Raw genomic sequence first — 18,887 nt, 5'->3', positions numbered from 1 at the left:
CCCATTAGTACCTCGCGCCTTCCATGAGTAGCAGACCTGCTCTGGTCGAAACAGTTTGTCTGATAGGGTTTCTGCAAGTGAGAATAATGTGGTCCATCTGGTAGCTCCAGAGTTGGGATTTAAGCCCAGCAGCTTGGTCAAAGTCCAAACAGAAAGTTCAGCTGTAGCTGGGACACCATATTTAAAGGTGTCCCAGGCTCTCAAGCACACTCTTATGAAATCCCAGTTATAATGGAGCACAAAGGAGAGGAGAAAAATTAATAGGTGTTTCATAGAGAAATGCCTTTCATTGACTTATTATGCCCATAGATTTAGCACATTTCAAAGGAAATTTAGCCAGAATAGAGATGGGAATTCAGCTCCAAGAATTTGTGACTATTATCACTAAATTAATTTACCTAACTCTACAAGGAGTACAGTTACTTCGTTTGTTCTCCTAAGTATACCAAGTGTAATTGATCATTTAGGAAACTAATGCTGAACTACCCTGGCAGAGTGCTACCTTTATCAGAGAAGTTCTGGACTATTTTACACAAGGATGAAACAGGTCCCAGTGCCAATTTCTAATCACTGATAGTGGGGGTCCAGCTTTGCAACACAGTTGGCATATCTAGCCTGATGGGATATCATCTGCCTTTGATGCTCTTGAAACCTCAATTCCCTGCCAAAATTTGCTGGAACTGCCCACTGAGTGCAGAAGGCATCTGAAAGGACAGAGGATGGCCATAAAGACATTTGTGAAGGCGGTAGAAGAATATCCCAAAAGACTTATATCCTTAACAAATTAGGGCCCAAACCACAGTCCCCCCAGCTTACCAGAACTTGCCACTTCTCACACAACTATCAGCTCTGACAGACAAACTCTGGCCAAGTTTGCTAGGTGATTTAAGACACTGCCACTCCCAAGTGTTCATTCCTTTCCTAACCTTTGGCCAGGCATAGCTAACCCTGTGAGAGGAGCAGAAGGTGTTCACCAGGTTCTCAGATGCCCCTAATCAGAGGTCCACACATTGTTTGTCACTCTTTAAATTCATTTGCCCCAGGAACAGATCTGTCAGTCTTTCTGAGAAAATGAAATTCCTTTCCAAAACAGCACAAATGCTGCTTCCCATTTCCCCTCACACTGCACTGTCCTTCCCTTCCATCGCTGTGGTGGGTGGACACCTATTCCCACCTCCTTCCCTCCTGAGCATCCAACCTGTGCGCTGCATCCATCCCAGCTCCAGATGCCTCTGGAGGGGTCTTAGATCCCCATAAAGCACTGTGGGCTCCAGCAAGGCTTGCGAGCTGTCAATACCTCATATGGGATATTCAGCACCTCAGCTTCAAGCGACTTGCCCATGATGTAAGAGGGAGCTTAGACCATTATCACCCTGCTCCCGGCCTGTTCTGCAATGACAAGTCCATCTTTCCTCTTGTTTAATCATGCAATCAACGTGGGAATATAAAGGTTATGAAAAAAATATGGCATAAAATACAACTGTATTTTTACAAAATGTTCTTGTAGCTAATATAATACACAGTCCAATGCACTTTACAAGGCAGGACCTCTAAAACCTGCTACCAAACACCAGAATTCATATGTTCAGCTGGTATAAATCATTGCTGCTGATTTACACCAGCTGAGAACCGGGTCACAATTGCCTAATTAAATAGCTTCTCTTTGAGCAAAAAGCTATACTTTTAAAAAGTGTAACTGTGAATTACTTTATATAACCCATCATTGGAAAGAGAGAGAGCGCGAGAAAGAAAGTGAGAAAGAAAGCAAAAGAAACAGAGAGAAAGAGCAAGAGAGAGCAGAAGAAAGAAAAAGAAAGGAAAAGAAAAAAGGAAAGGGAAAGAAAGAAGGAAAGAGAAAAAGAAAGAAAAAGAGAGAGAAAGAAAGAAAGAAAGAAAGAAGGAATAATTTGCTTATATTTATTTTGGGAGCTCAGTTCCTTTCATTGGGAAAGAATGGGGCAGTTTGGGAAGCCCAGACTAAATCACTCACAATGATAACAGGGTGATACCAAGAGCAGTAAAACTAATTTATTGGGCTGAGTTTATCTGATTCCAGGGAAAGTGAGTACTGTTGAGTGCAGCTCTGACTGTGCTTGCGTCTGACAAGACACACAGTTCAGATGCAAAATTACATTAAGCAGATGTAGCCCATTAAGAAGCCGAGTCTGAAAATGTACTTTATCCTGTCAAGGCAAATCCTAGTTGAAAACTTTGGGCCTTCACAAAAAAAAAAAAAAACCTTCAAGAAGATGTTCTATTTTGGGTTTTATTGCTTTAATCTTTTTTGTGTCAGTCCTAGTTACAGGGTGATGATAAATATAAACCCACCTCCGCTGGATTTCTAACATAACTCCATTACCTAGCCCCAGCCAGAGCAGTGAAAAGTCCCTCAGCATTCAACCCAGCAGAACCAGTCCTGGATTCAATTATAATCCAGAATTAGGTGAGGCTGGACGGTTCTCAGACGCAAACCAGGTAAAACACAAATCAGATGTTCCTACCCCAGACCAGGCTAAAAGGCAGAAGGATGCAACCAGTTCATCCCTTCCTCGCACCTGTCCATCATGAAGACTGTGCTGGGTTAGCTCTGATGGAGGTGTCTCCATCACTGTCACCTGAAGCTGCATGAGAGGATTCTCACCCTGGGTGACTCTCTGCATGAGAGCACCTGAAAAAACGTGGGATCTGGTGCAGAAGGAAAACTTGCATGGGATTCGAGATCTGTGGAGTTTCACTTGGTTGTGCTAGAAGAGGGTGGGAGTTTTATTTAATAAAAGTTTTGGTGAATTCTCCGACTCAATTTCTTTATATCTAATCCTATTTATATACCCACACTAGTTGTAAAGCTGGGAAGGAACAACTGGTCTGGACTAAAAAAAGACAAAAATATACAATAATGTATTAGTCACTGAGGCACTCAAGTCTCACTATTGCATTTAGGTCCCTAAAAGGCACTTTGGAGCATCTTCCCTGTGAGTGCTGATTTTTTTTGCTTCGGAGCATTTCAGTTCATTCTCCATGATTCCTCCATTCTCATATATTTCATCCGGTACACACACCCTTGAGGGAAGTGTTCAAAAGCACCAGCAGGATATCAGCAACAAGAAAGAAGGTCAATCTCATTAGACTGGCCAAGATCATTTTTAGGAGAAAGAGGATGACGTTGAAAGGATCATCAGTGGATTTCTATGCAGCAAGATCTCTCAGCTAATCTAAGTCTCCTAAAGGTAAGACAGGGCACTTAGGCTATTAACCAGACTACACAGAGTAATGGAAAATATTTTGCAAAGAGAAATCCTCTACCAGTAATTCAGTGTTCATGTAAAACACAGTTACTGCATGGAATTCATTTTGCTCTTTGAAGTTTCTTTGTTTACATTTTATTATCTGGAATAGCCTCTTTAATGGTTGGGAAAAAAAGTTGCTTTGTACCAGAGCAATTAACAATAAGAGTCAAGTTCAGGGGCCTTGACTCTGACATTTGATTGCAACTGCAAAGTGGACAGTGCGCTTGAATGGTTTGATTTTCTTTATAAACTCCACAAAAGTGAACTTTTTTAGTTTCCTTGGAATTATGTGCAAATCCCAAGATGGAAATGTTCCCTCTAATGGAGAGAAAAGGAAAAAGTAAATCTAACCAGCTACATTTAAATGTTTACAATGCTTGATTTCACCCATTGAGTTTCATTGTTTTATTTGGAAGTGTCTTTAAGCAATTTATGTGAAATAATAGATGCCAGCTGTAACCATTTTGGGCATAGGAGTCATACAGGATCATGCTCCAATGCTAATAGTCCATCTATGCTTAACAACTAATTAGCTTGGTTTATAACAAGACCAAACATCAAAACAGAAGGACCTCTACGACAAGCACCAGGCTAAGGATAAACCTCATCCGACCTCTGACATCTGCTCAGTGGATGTCTACATGCAAAGGGTCACGCTAACTCCCAACGGACACAATTCATCTTATCCTCATCCCTTCTTTGGAGGCACGCCAAGTCTCTAGCACTCTAGAAATATCTTTATCGACAGTGCAGGGAGCTGAAGACAGCTTGCTCCACGACCTGTGCAATGTCAGAAGGGGTGAATTCCTCCTGAGGGAATTAATTCAACAACTTGGGATTGTTCACTAGGGTCGCCTTTAACTCAGAAGCCCCTCTTGGTGATTTGGGGCTGTAAGGACCAGATCCGGAGGTCTGACCTGGCCTGTGTGTGCCAGCGGTAATTATGAAGCAGGATCAGCCCCATTGCTTTGCAGACCCCATTTTTGAGTGTCACCCAGTTTGTTGGTCCATGGTGGTCCTGGAAGAGCCCTTGGGATCAGTGCTATGGAGGGAATAAAGCGCCCTTGAGACCTTGCATCACCAGATGCAGGGGTGCAATTCAACGGCTTAAATGTCATAGAAGCATAGAATGGTTTGGGTTGGAAGGGACCTTAAAGATCATCTAGTTCCAACCCCCTGCCATGGGCAGGGACACCCGTCAATACTCTTTGAAATGCCCTTGGGTGTCCCCTCGAGGTTCCTTATCCAAGCCCTGATGATCAGGGGTCTCCTGCAGGGCCAAGGACAAGGCAAAGCCTTGAACTGCACCACATACTTCACTGCTGAGAGGAGCCCTACATCCAGGGGAGGAAGAGTTATGTGCGGGGGTCAGGGCAAGCTGGGGAGTTGCAGCTGCCTTAAATCAGCCATTTCTTTGCAGCTGTCAGCTTGAAGCTTTTATGTCGTGCCGAGGGCTGCTCCTCAAGCGTGGATATACAGGGAGTTACTGGCCATCATCTCCCACTTTCCCTAGACGCAAAGATACTTCCAGCTCGCGCCCCTCGCAGATTGCATGCTGCCTGCAGCAGGGAAGGAAGCACCTGCAGAGGTGAGCACTGAGGTGGTATTTTAATCTGCCCGAGCCAGATGAGGAGAACAGCCCTGGATGGAGCAGGAGCTTAGAAAAGAAAACAGTTTTCCTGCCTGAGCCTGGCCCCGGCCAACATGTGCAGCACTTTGTAAAATTAATTGCATATTGAGCAGGTAGCAGGGTGGAAAGTAGCTGCAGGTGGTGCGTGTAAAAATGTATCTGCAACCAGCAGAGAAAGATCTGGATCCTCCCTTGCATGATCAACCCCCTGGACCTGGGGGAGAGGGATTGGATGTGAGATATGCCCACCAGTTGGTTTTCTTTGGGATACAGTTGTTGCTATCAATGATTTTTTTTTTTATATATAATGACCCAGATTATAGCATCTCATCCTAAATTTCAAGCTATTTAGGATAATCCTAATTGTCTGAAACTCTAGGGATGTGTGACAGCTCAACTTTAACCTCCTTGAAGATTGGCTGCTTTCTTAAAATTCATACTGAATTTCAGAGAAAAGAGAGGTTTTAAGTCCATCATTATTTAGGATAATCCTAAATCGCTTGGAATTTAGGATGAGATACTATAATCTGGGATAATCCTAAATATCTTGAAATTTAGGATGAGAAACAACGGGGAAGGAAGGAAGCCCCGTAGAATGATGGATTTAAAGCCTCTCTTTCCTCTGAAATTCAGTATGAATTTTGAGAGAGATCCTCGAGGGTGTTGAACTAGAGCTTCAGACAAACGTGGGCTTGTGAGCACCCAACTTTACCTGGTTTTATTTTATAGTCCCACGTTCGCTCCAGCCTGGGTTCATTGTTCATCACCACTGAGCAGCGCTACAGACCCGCTCCCAGACTGGGTGAATTTGGGGCCCAGCGTCAGAGAATTTGAAAGGAAAGCGGGTCTCCATTTTAGAAAGCCCGTGTTTGTCAGCAGTTACCCCTTAGAGAGATCTGAGATATCGATAACTGGCATTTATAGGATTCAATTCTCCGAGGTTTTCAGTGCTTTGGCCCGGATCCAGAAGAACACTTACGCACACATTTGGCTTGAAGCGTGCGAGCCGTCCCCATTTGAGTTGTCGCTGTGCTGTACGAGTGGGGAAACTCTCCAATTAACTCAACCCATGATCGCGTTTAGGTCTGAAGCTCATCCGTGCGTAGATGGCAGCACGAGAGCCCCAGTGCAGACCTTCAGGTCCAGCGGCTTTCTCATAAGCTCTTGTGGCCTTTGCAGCATTTCCCTTCACGTCCCAGCTCCTGGAGCGGTGCAATTACATCACACCCTCTTCTGCCTTTCTATTTTCTTAAGAGAAATTTTGAGGCTGTGTGGTTCTGGTGAATACCTTGAAAAATTCCACTTAAAAGAGAAAAAAAAGAACACGCCACACAATCCAGAAAGGATCTTTAAAATAACTCTTTTCATCTTTACAATACTGACAAAATACAGTCCACTTACTCTTAACAAAAAGCAAATAAAAACGATCCACAACGCATACCAATGTTATTATTTTTATTATTATGGTTGCTCTTATAATTAGAAAACAAAGCTAATGCTGCTTCCCTGAACAGGGGGTAACTTTTGCTCTAGATGAATAAACCACGGCTCTGCTGAGATATTTAATCAAACTCTGTCTGACTGACGAAACTGGTCCTAAGGGGAAAACAAAACAAAACAAAACATGTTGTACATGTTAAAGTCATTAATCTCAGGTGGATTTTAAGTTTCCTGTTCTTTTTCCCCCTCTCTCCCAAATCTTGCTTTCTGCTTTGTCTCCCATGTGTAGAGGACAAAGTTGTGTCTGTGCTGGCTCCCGTCTGCTCTTGGGAGCAAAGTGATGGTGTTCCACGACCCTCTGCCCGACGTAGGGAAGGCAAAGGCTTCATGGTAGGGTGAAGATGATAGGGACAAGCGAACCCAGGGATGAATTTTCCTTTTGCTTCCCATGTCCCTGAGTAGCTCCAGAACCTCGTCCCAGCAGGAAGGAGTGTCCAGTTCTGGGCTCCCCAGCTCCAGAAGGACAGCGAACTACCGGAGAGAGTCCAGCGGAGGGCTACGGAGATACGGAGGGGCTGGAGCATCTCTGTGCTGAGGAAAGGCTGAGAGCCCTGGGGCTGTGCAGCCTGGAGAAGAGCAGACCGAGAGGGGATCTCATCAATGCTCAGCAAGAGCTAAAGGGCGGGGGGCAAGAGGATGGGGCCAGACTCTTCTCAGTGGTGCCCGGGGACAGGACAAGGGGCAACAGGCACAGGCTGGAACACGGGAAATTCCATCTCAACATGAGGAAAAACTTCTTTCCTGTGAGGGTGGCAGAGCCCTGGCACAGGCTGCCCAGAGAGGTGGTGGAGTCTCCGTCTCTGGAGACATTCCAAACCCGCCTGGACGCGTTCCTGTGACACCTGCTCTGGGTGACCCTGCTCTGGCAGGGGGTTGGACTGGATGGTCTCCAGAGGTCCCGTCCAACCCTGCCATGCTGTGATTCTGTGATTCTGTGATCTTCCCCCAGCAGGTAAGCCCACAGCTGGGCAGCACAAGCCCAACTCATTTGGAGGATGCTAATGGTTGTCTGCAGGGATCTCTTTTCTTGCAGGAAAAGGCATGGCCCCTCAGGGACTCTTTTATCACTTTCCCGACAAAGGCACTGTTAATTGTATTCAGATTTTTGCCTCCTTTCTCCACCCCCCTTCCCCTCAGCAAGGGCTTTTGTAGCTGCACATGAAACGCTTGTGGGCTGCCTGCTTTAGCATGATTAAGATACTTTCCGTTTTGCAGACGAAACTAAACAATCAGATGGGAATTTTCTATAACGAATGTCGTTTGCCTACCTTGGGGAGCAACCCAAATGACAAAAAACTGGAAGGGGGTGAGGATGGGGAGGGAATTAATCAAAAAATATAAAGCCAGCTGGATGCACGCAAGGTCTAAATCCTCAGATTTGGAAATAGCATTAAGTCAAAACTGTTTTATTAAACAACAGATATTTTTTTTCAAATTAATAAATGCTACAAAGCCACCGACATAATACTTTTCAAGATAGCTTGCCCTTTTCCCTCAGGGGTCATATTGTAATATTTTGAAATAATAGTATTTATGGGAGTATATCAGCTGTATTTTCCCAGCTAGTGTAAATCAAGAGAGCTGTGTAGTAGGACATGGAGCTGGGCCAAGCTACACCAGCTGTTAGGATGTGTCAGGGCATGTTATGAGAGAGGGAACTGTAGCATCACCCGACAGAGGCATTCACAATAATTAAAGCCATTTCATTCAGAAGCTGAAAGACCTCAGTGTTTCAGAGCAAAGCCTTGAAAACTGGTTGCTGAGGGGCTGGGGAGGGAAGGAGGCTGGTACGTGAAGATCTTGCCCTGCCGTTAGGGATACATTTTCCTTGCAAAACTGATTTGTGACAAATGTTCTCCCAAATATCTTTCAGGCCACACACACACAGAAAATCATTTGGCAGCTGCTTTTTGGTCTCCTGCTGCACCAGGCATTGCAGTTGAGAGCAAGGAAATTTCTCTTTCGTGGTCCCTCTGTGCTTTGCTGCTGACACCAGGAGAAAAGCATCAGAGCCAGGGTGCAAGGAGCAAGATGCACCATGAGTCATTCCACCAGGACGGTCCCATGTTATAGATTCTCTTTTTATTCCTAGTTTGTATTAGAAGGAAAAGAAAACGGAAAGCGCTCCCACAGAAAGCCATTTTCTGAAAAATGAGAAAATGCCACGCCATCAGGAGGGAGATGACACTAATTTACTGGATGAAGCAGGGTTGTGTACCAAGGGAGGCTGCAGTTTATCAGACCTTGCCCTGTGCATGGCTCTCGTCCGGGTAATGCTCATCACCCTGGGCACGTTGCTAATGCAAGATGCAGCCGCTCTAGAGAAGGACCCTGAAACACAGGAGTTATAGCAAAACCGGTGTAAAGGCGTTAATTCGTAGACCAATAGCTAGGACAAGGGCTGGGGCCCATGAGCTTCTTTCTTAGCTCAAAGAAACAAAATTCACACGAAGCTCATGATGGATTATCTAGAGCAGAGATTTTGAGCCCCAAAATGCAAACCTCTGAACACTGCAGTCATTTCAGTTCAGCATCTTCAGTAACAGATGTGGGCAGAGGCAAACACAAAGTGTGAGGTACCACCACAGCTAAAGGTCTGCTGAGGGATCACTTCCCACCTGATGGACCCGCAGATGCCTGGTAGGCTTGCCCGTGTCTTTTCATGCTCTGAAAAGTTATGGTTTCTTCTGATACGGAAAAAGCAGCTGAGGAACATGGGCCTGATGCTTGAGGAGTGAAATGCAGCTGAAAACAATGTGCATTTAGAGAATTTCTTCCATCTCGCTATTTTTTCGCCAAGCAGAAAGACTCAGGACATCAGCAAGGGAGCAAGAAAAAGAGCCATTTCAGAATAGCATTGAAATGCTCAAATTTTTCTTTGGTCAGAACATCCCTGCCTTGTTGGCTTCATCAGAAACTGGAAATAAAAATAAAATTCCTCAAAAGAATGAAAGTAGAACATTTCTTTACATATCAAACGAAGGCAAATTCTGGCTTTGGAGACCAGTGGGATTTGTGCCACCAGCCTGTCTGCATGTCAGCCTATAGACACCCACCGCTCATCACGCCGCACTGTGGAGACGTTTTAGTCCACCAGCTTTTATGGGGTGACAATAACACAAACCACTGACAAACTACCAAAGGCCTCTTTTTGCCTGCTCGTGGCTGGGGGAGGGAAGGAGTCGAGGAAACCAAACTCGTTACAGCAAAGCAAAGTAGCTGAGGAGTACAAAATACATATAATTTTGCTCTATAGGCCGCAATGCTTTTCTCCTCCAGCTCTCAGGGCTGCTCAGAGACATGTCAAAGGCAGTTGCCTCCTAGAGAGCAGCTGGGTGGGGAAAAAAAGGGGATTTGGAGGAAGAGTGCAGTGTTACGGACATATTTCCCCCTAGGAAAGTGGCACTGTCCTCCCCCATTTGTGTATGAGTAATTTTTTGGCTGCTTACAGCACTTTGCTTGGGGGATGGCATGGCCAAAAATGACCTGAAGGACCTCACCGGCTCTGCTGCCTTCTGCTCCTGGAGCAGACATCCTTCTCCAACGTCACATTTCCTGACACTGAGCTAGATACCCATTGCAAAAAAAACCAAAATAGAGCAAGAAAGGGAACCTAACCTCAGCTAAAACTTCCAATGCAACATGCAGGAGCGAGGAGCAAACCACCCATGAGATATATTAATCACATTTGTTATTGCGCTCCTCGGGGGCACTGGGATATTTTACCGATGAGAGTGATCGCTGATATTAAAACCAAAACAAGAACGGTGAGACTCTTCCTCTCTCCAAGTGTTCTGTTTCATGGTCTTGACTGTATCTTGGCTAATTCTGCTCAGAATGAAGAGGCTGGGGAGACAGGGAATAAAGGAACTTATCTATCCCACGCCAGCGAGTGCCTGAGCCATGCTCTTCTCCCGTCCTTGGGAGGGAAAGCAGGGTTGCTTTCCAAGTAGGAAAGTGAAACATAATAATCTAACATTTTGCTGTTGCACCAGTAACTTCAGCATTTATTTCATACTATTGTTAATGCTTGTTTATAATATATAGATATATTTATGTAGGAAGTAGAGTAGACGAAAGCGCGAGATATATCTTATAAATATTTCTGTATGTCCGCATACAAAAGAAAATATGTACAGCCACAGATAGTGGTTCTCTGCTGCGTCAGGGCAGGGCCACGCGAAGGACTGACACGTTCCCACTCCTTCCTGCTGGGAATAGCTGCTGCCCTGCATGGCCGGACTCCCTACAGCCGGCACCGCACCCGCTCCGCTCTCTGTAGTTTCTTGGGGCAGGGTCAATAGTTTTGCAGGGGGAAAAGAGGCAGCGGCACATTTCCCTAAGGACTTGATGGCCCAACGGGGCAGAACATCAGTGACTAAGGGCATCGCACCCAAAGGGCAGGAGAGAAAGAGCAGGAGCCGCGTTTTTTTTACTTTTCCCTCTGGATTTTGACTTAACTTTGTTACTTTACCCTAACAGCTCCACTATGATCTCGTGGACCCCATAAAGCCCTTCTCTGGGTACACTACTCTCACTGCCTCTGGGATCCCGTGGGGGTTCTTGCACAGCTGAATTTGAAACCCCATCCAGCCTGGAAAAATCACGGACAGCTTTTCCCACAGCAGTTAACTTCAAAGCTGCAAACCTGCGTAAAAGAAATGTTAAAATGAGTTGTTCATTTCAGGGGATTGACCTGAAATCTTTCCACCTTTATCATCTGGAGTGGATGCTTCCATGATAAAAATTAAGTCCTTGGCAGCAAAAGCAGTTATTGCTGAAAAGTGGTGGCGTTTTCCCTTCTGGGATGGTCCTAATGCAGACTCAGTACCTGAGCTAGAAGGCATAGGCAGGCACGAGCCTTAGGTATTTTGAAACAAGAGTCACTTTTCTTCCCTGGGGAAAGTTTCTACTTTTGTTCCTCAAAATAGTAAGGCACTTGATGGCCGGATGTCATTGGCAACCATAGGAAATATTATGGAAGAAGATACTATCCCAAATGAGTTTTTGTCTTCTCAGAGAGTGTTTTATTGGTGGGGGGAAACATTCGTGGGTTGGTGGTTTGGGGTTTTTTTAAGGGTCTTATTTTTACCGGTGTGACTGTTGTTTTTTTTTTCCCTCCTACCATCTTTCTTCAAGTCTGTGTCTTTACAAGATAAACGATGTCTAGTCGGGGAAATGTTTTCTCTTCTCTGGACAGTGCTGGGGTTGCCGCCGGTGTCTCAGCTCCCGGGCGGAGAGAGGAGGGTTTTCATTTGCACACGTATCTCTCGACAGTCCGCTCGCACTTTTTACAGGTCACGTAGCAGCACCAGTGGTACTTGCAGTGGCATCGCTCCACCACTTTGTCCATGTAGGGGTTGTAGCCTCGGCCGCAGCACATCAAGTCGCAGCTGTCGCTCCCATTGGAGGTCTTGTTGCATTGCCTGGAAGAAAGAAAATGCCGTGAGCAAGCGCAGATCTCTGCAGGGCTTTCCAAACCACTGCCCTGTGGTGGTGGCTGGGGTCTGACAGCTCTGCAGGGCGTTGGGTGAAGCCAGAACGGTTGCATCCCAGCTGCAGAGAGCCCATGGCAGGGAGGAGCACCCAGCCAAGGAGCCCTCAGCACCTGCAAGGGAGGCAGGGAGAATCCCAGGGCTGCACTCACATCACCTGCTCCCATGCCCAGGATTGCAACTGCATCACCCAAAATAACATTAAGCTCCTGTCCTGACTCTCAGTTCGGTCTCAGCGGTGTTCAGACTGCTATCAGTGAGGGCTGGTAGGGCTCAGCTCGCATACAGGCAGACAAGCAAAGCTATCGTGGTACCTCCACCAAAGCAAAACCTCATAGTCCCTAGCAATCTGTATTCCCGAGCAGGCTCCAAAGCTGTCTGAAAGGAGATGGGAGAAGATGATACCCTAAAGAACAAACACTGGTGTTTGTCCAATGCTACCTACCCTGAAAAGGATGGAGGAGGAACCCTGCAGCCACAGACTATTTGCACAGGCTCCGTGCCAACGATCCTGGGCTGGGAAAGCTCCCAAGCAGCCTGTTACAGCCACAATCGAGCCCTGACCCTATCAGAGAAATCACAACCGATACTCGCAAGGCTGGACTCTGCTCTTTTCCCCCGCCGGCATGTCCCCCAGCATGGCACAAGCAGACGGGGAGCTGGCCCTATACCACCCTGCGGCCTGACCCAGGAGCAGGCAGCGCGGCAGGACCCCAGTGTAGGATGACAAGTCGCCAAATATCACACGGACTTCCACTGCTTGTTTTGCTTCTGCTTTTAATTAAAGCCAGACTTGCTGGGATAAGTTGAACATTGTGCAGGGTTCCCTCGCTTTGCTTGCAAGCGGCTGGTTTGAGGGTTTCAGATGTAACTCATGAATTGGGGACTCTCTTTCATTGATGCATTGATCAATGCATGAGCCATTCTCATCAGCCATTGCATCATCAATCACAGCCATTCTCAAACACCAGCTATCTCATTCTCCTAAATTATGCCAAGTTGGGTCATTGGACATGACAGCGCAACAGGCATTGACTTTTGGATGAGAAGAACCATGTCCTAGAGGTGTCATTTGTCCATGGGCTGTAAAGATAGCCCAGGGTGGAAGTGTTCATGTTTGGTCAGATGCTCAGGTGGACACTAGCGCTCAGATCTCATGATGCACCCAACACCATGGGGCTGTGAACTTGATGGAGTCTTGAAACTACTGTAAGAAAGGCACTTTGGAGAGTGGGGAAATTGCTGACGTCTCTCCTAAATCTTATTCTGTATGGCTATTTTGGACAGAAACACTCTAAGGCTAATTTGGGGCAGAGAAAGGAGAGAGGAGCATGAGTCGGACTCAAGCAGAGCACTCCATTAATAGATGAAAACAAATCCATGAGATTTATAGGAATTCCTCGTGAGGTAATGCTTTAGGAGAAGTTACGGGATTAATGAGGTGTTGAGATTTTGTTCTTGTTCTTCCTTTATTTTTTTCTGACTCAGGCGGGCCCCCTGTTTGTTATTTCTGACTCACGTTTCTCCCCAGGTCCAGTGTTTAAAGCTGCCCCCCCTCCTCCCCCTCATTCGGGAGTGTGTGTAAATATTTACAAACCTTTGAAAGCCTCTACCGAAGCTGAAGTCTGCAACCACACTGAGCGTGTTTGCCTAACGCTGAACCAAAGGCGTTGTTATTGCCCCTGCGAGCCGGGGCCCCTCCGCCAGGAAACCTCCGAATGACTCCTCATAAATGTATTAGTAAATGCATTAAATATTAAGAGCAAAGGTTCAAATATAGGCGTGTTGACATTAGAAGAAGGGAGGGTATTTGACAACCTTACTCTGCTTCACCAGTGGATGGAAAGGTTGTTGCCCAGAGGTTCACCTAGGGAGGATGGGGAGTCTGCAGAAGCATGGTAATGGATGTGCAGTGCATCCGTGCCACCTCGTGCTGAAAGCTCATTAAAATGGCCAAGAAGAGGAATATGGGTCCATTCTGACTCTAGTTCACCACTGAGGACATTCTTTCCTCAAACGTACAAGGCACCCAACAGTTAAATTTACCCCTTTCCAATAGAGAGCAAAATTCTTCTACCTGCTGTATTGAGACCTGGGAATCTCCCTTTCCTTGCACCCACTCCTGTGGTTTGCAACAAAAAAGTGGGTCTACTACGAGATATACCTTTCCATAGCTGTCCCCATCCTACCCAGCCTGAAATAGAGAAAGGAAAAAAACAAAATCTTATATGAAAAATCCCCTAGCTTCCCTCAGTTTTGGATAAAGGAACAGGGACGTTCTGAATGAATGGGTTGAATAGCCAAAACAAAGCTTTTGACCCCTTCCTGAACCTAAATGGGCTTCTAAAAAACTTTCCCAACGATGCCACTAACCAGACACTTTGTTTTCTGTTTTAAAGCCTGGGCCTGGATGAATTATCTTTCTTTTTCTTTAAACAAGCTGAAACGGAGGTAGCTTCTCAGTTGTATCTATACATACAAAAAGCAAGTGGGGAAAGAAAAAGGAGACCAAAGACCAGAGTTTATCCACAGAAGCTGCCCCCGAGCATCTGCTTTCAGAGCCCACGGCTGCGATCTCACCAGGCTCCCTGCTGATGGGTTAAGTTCAATCTCATTTGTTTTGGGCCTGGTCCAGCACGATTCCAGCAACTCCGAGAAATGCCCTCCTCCCGAGCCTCAGAGAGAAAATACGAAGGCAGGCGATTGCATCTTAACACAACACCGTAACCTCTACAAGCACTTGGAAGACCGGTGAAAAACGATGCTTCGGCCATAATCCCAGCCAAGGTCCTGGCTCAGGAACAGGCTTTCACATTGTCACAGTGCTTTTTCCTTCTTTATTCAAGCAGGGAGGAGGTCAGCCCTGCTGACTGGACAAATCCCACTCAATATGCCTGTCCAAAATCTCCCCTTTCCAGCCCTCGTTTGCAGAAATGTTGCGGTACATTGCTCCCTGAGCCCAAACAGCCTCATCACAGGGGCGGCTCCTCAGCAGAGATGGTGAAGGACATCCCAGCACTTGTGAGAGTCTTTCCCCAGAGGGACAGACTAAGCCATCTCACAGTTACCCCCTGGGGGATTTTCATTTTAAAAGCTATGGGGAGATGTCATATTTAATTTCTTTGTGGATCGCAGTTCACTTCTGTCCCATTGGCAGATATAAGGATATGTTTTGGTTGCCCAGCTGGCTCCGGAGAGCCAAACTGAGGCCAACTCTGTTCTGTGTCACCCACAATAATGACATATGATGACGGGGATGGGCCAGATGTCCACTGGAACCTCACACCATCAGTCCTATTAATAAGCGGAAGCTGCTTATAAGTAGATTAGAAGTCATTCTGGGTGACAGCAACGGCCTGCTTGGCCTAGTACATCTCCCAGTGGCTGTGGGAGACGCTGTCTAGGGAGGAAAATACAAATCTGGCCACTTTCTGTAGTCCTTTTCCTCATACACAACCAGCACCTGGGCTGTTGTATCAGGGATGATAGAAGGTATGTTCCTACCTAGACATCTCATTATCCCCTTGTGAGCAACTTGGCCATGGATTTGACTCATCCCTTTCCGACCTCAGGGAAACCATCTGTCTCCAAGGACTCCAGCAACCACAAGTACCAGAAGACAGTACTGCTGTGTAAAGAAGTAATTTATTTTATCTCTTTTAAATCAAATTCCTATTCATTTCTTTAGTGCCCCTAGTGCCTCTTGCACCGGTAATGTCAAGTTGTACAGCAGTATATAAAAGAAAGAGGAGAAAAAATAATTCAAATCCCCCAGGAGGTACGGAACACAATGGACATTGGCTAAAAAAAGACATCACAGTGCACAACTTCATATGAGATTTTGAGGGCAGGATCTTAACTACTTTTAAATTGCTTTCTCATCCACAAGGAACGGCTAGAGACTGACACTGAACAACTGTACGAAAGAGAGTTATCAATAGTGTATGTCAGCGAGGAGATGTCAAGGGAGACCCTGGAACCAGCCTGTATTTTCATTAATGAGGAGTAGAGAGTGAACTTTAAAATTTGTGGATAATGCTGGGGTAAAAGGAGCTGAGAGCATTTTGCGAGAGTGAATTAAAATGCAAAGTAAGCAACACACTTAGAGAAAGATGCAGATAAATGTGGGAATGTTCCCAGGAGAGTCAGAGGAGCAGTTCAGAAAGTAGAAAAGGTTGAAGGAACTGATTTAGAGAAGTTTGTAAGGAAAACTGTCTTCCTATCTATAAAAGATCATTGCAAAAAGGCGTGAGCAGAAATGTTCTTTATATGCAGAGAAAAGAGGACAAGAAATGATCAGTTTGGTTTGCAAAAAAAAAAAAAAGGTAAATTCAGATTAAGAAAAACATAACTCTGAGGATAGTAAAGCCCTGGAACAGGTTATTTAGGGAAACTGAAGACCAGAGTAGACAAACATCTTCAGTAACAGCCCAGGTGGTCTCAGTGCAGTCTCACTCCTAAAAAGAACAGGCTCCATGGTAAATTATTCCCAACACTGATGTTCCCTAACTCCAACCCTGTTTTGATGCAGAGCAACCAAGTACATTTAAGAGAGTTGGCTGACTTTTTTTATCCCCTGAATTCACTACCCGCTTCAATTTTACTGTGTGAAGTTATTCTTTCCACCAACAAATTCATTATTCACAAATCTGTTCAGGAAACTTTACAGTCAAATACAGGTCTCTCAAAGTGGGAAGGATTCAAACTTCCCCAGGGAGGAACCCAGCAAAAGCCCAGGAAAGCAGGGCTGGCCCAACTGCTGAAACGGGCAGCAGCTACAAGCACACTGCCCTAGGAAAGTTCCTTCACTGCAGGTGGGAGGAACAGAAAGCTGCTATTTTCCCGACTTTCCTTCAGTTTAAACTTCTGGGACACTCACAGAAGAATTATTTGCCATTCGTTATTCATCATTAGTTGGATCCCATGAAAAAAGGTTGGCACGTCTGATAACGGTTCCAAAAATTACTGAATCATCATACATATTATAGAATCATAGAATCATAGAACTGTCTAGGTTGGAAGGAACCTTTAATATCATCGAGTCCAATCATCAACCTAACTCTGCCAAAACCACCACTAGCCCATGTCCCTCAGCACCACGTCTACACGTCTTTTAAATACCTCCAGGGATGGTGACTCAACCACTTCCCTGGGCAGCCTGTTCCAATGCTTGACAACCCTTTCAGTGAAGACATTTTTCCTAATATCCAATCTAAACCTCCTCTGGCATAACTGGAGGCCATTTCCTCTTGTCCTAAACCAAGTTATAACCAAGTCAAAGCCAAAGTTCATCACGTTGCTTCCTGTGCCCTCACTGAGTGACAAAAACCAGAAGAGGCTGTAACAAAACCCAAACACCTGATGCCATTGTCTACCCATAACTACCACTCTTCCCCATCTAAATATGAGTGCTTCTGCTAAGAAATCTCATTGCCCACATAATCACACAAGGCGAAGCATATTTTTGGTGTGGCAGGAAACAAGCAGTTTCAAAGAAAAGGGCTGTAATTGAACACCGAAAACCACTGCATCCTTTCTTTGCAGCATTTGATCTGCCCTTGGGCACCTTTGGGACCACCAAGGTGCCAAAGAGGTAGCCACCAGCCACCAAGTCTTTGCAGTCACCACCGAGCAGTAGATGCATGCTTAGCTAACTCCATGCGTGTTCCTAACCAGCCTAAAACACCTTGGGAGACACTTAAGATTAATACTTTATGTTGCAGAAAAGAATGAACATGTGAGCAAGGGGCAACCGCCAAAGAATGGCTAAGGAGTGGCGGCCTGATTTCTGTAGCGTATGAGGGCTCCTTCCCATCTCCAGCAGGGAGGGAGCAGTGTTTGCGTGGCTCCGAGGCTGCTCTGGGAAAGATCAGTAATAAACAGCTCAGTTATCTTTGCAAGGCTTCAAGAGCTGGAGGCTTTTGCATGCATGGCAGAATTTCCCTTTCCTTGGATTCCTTAAGGGACCTTAAACAGGCTTTGAAATACGATACATTGCACCCTACTGATAAAGAAGGTTAATACTTTGGCTTCTTTTCTCACAAAAGGGGTCTCAATTTTATAATCTGCTATTATTTATCATTTACTCCAAGCTGATAATGAATTTTTCAGGCAGGAGAAACTGAACTACCTTTGTAAAAGATGAGTTATAGGGTGCTTCTGTCCAAGAAAGCTCTGAAAAGGGAACACATTCATTTTTTCCCAGTGGTTAATTTGTTGTATTTAAAGTTGTACAATCCACTTGCTGCTCCACAGATCAGCTTCTTTAGATTTTTCTCCAGACCATTTTTTTATTGGCCATGAAAAATGGTGGCATATAAGCACATGGAGTTGGCTGGAGTCGAAGAGGGCTGTGGTGGCAGCAAACCTGTTTGCAGGAGCCCTGGACACCGGTTGCAACACTCAGCTCCTTAATCAGATTTTTGAGCACTTCAAAGAGGCTTCACATCTCAGGTTCGGGTTCAGCTCCCTGGCTTTGAAACCTGGATACACCCCAAGTGCTCGGAGGCATGCAGATTTCCAAACCATTTCTAATTTCAACATGAAGCTAAGAAAGGCCGAGGTGTCTTAGCAAACATTTCAGGCTTGTTCAAAATAAGGCTTTGAAATCCTTTCAGCGAAAAGCTCTGAAAGGCTTCTGAGTAACCGCGTGTGGGTTTTCCGAGTGGATTTTCACGCGGTTGCACTACAAGGTAATTCAATTCCCTCTCCTGCCTGAAAAACACACAATAAGTCCGCATAATGCGAGGGATAATTAGAGAGATGGAAGCGACCGATTAGATTCTCCATCCCACCCACCTGCCGGTGCAGGATTGTTCCCTGCAGTATACCCTGAAACTCAATATGTCCAAGGTGTTGCAACAGAGCCATCATCCTCTGTCCTGTTTCCAGTGTGTTCCGAGCGAGCACCAGACCTATGAGATCGGGAGCGGGGAAAGGATTTTTTCTCCATATGATGCAAAACTACTCATTTTA

At 45.5% G+C, this 18,887-nt stretch overlaps 1 protein-coding gene across 3 annotated transcripts in view; it reads right to left on the bottom strand.

The window, feature by feature from the left end:
• Nucleotides 1-6,373: 6,373 nt before the first annotated feature.
• Nucleotides 6,374-18,887, bottom strand: part of WNT11 (Wnt family member 11) — a 32,199-nt gene continuing 19,685 nt past the window's right edge. For all 3 annotated transcript variants that reach the window (XM_054188739.1, XM_054188742.1, XM_054188741.1), the window contains one exon: nt 6,374-11,843. In XM_054188739.1, coding sequence (XP_054044714.1) covers nt 11,669-11,843 — 175 coding nt within the window. In that variant the 3' untranslated portion in view covers nt 6,374-11,668. The remainder of the gene's footprint in view (nt 11,844-18,887) is intronic.

This window comes from Rissa tridactyla, chromosome 1 (assembly GCF_028500815.1).
Source record: "Rissa tridactyla isolate bRisTri1 chromosome 1, bRisTri1.patW.cur.20221130, whole genome shotgun sequence".
In the NCBI taxonomy this organism is placed as follows: Eukaryota; Metazoa; Chordata; class Aves; order Charadriiformes; family Laridae; genus Rissa; species Rissa tridactyla.
This window is presented reverse-complemented; position numbering and strand designations above follow the sequence as displayed.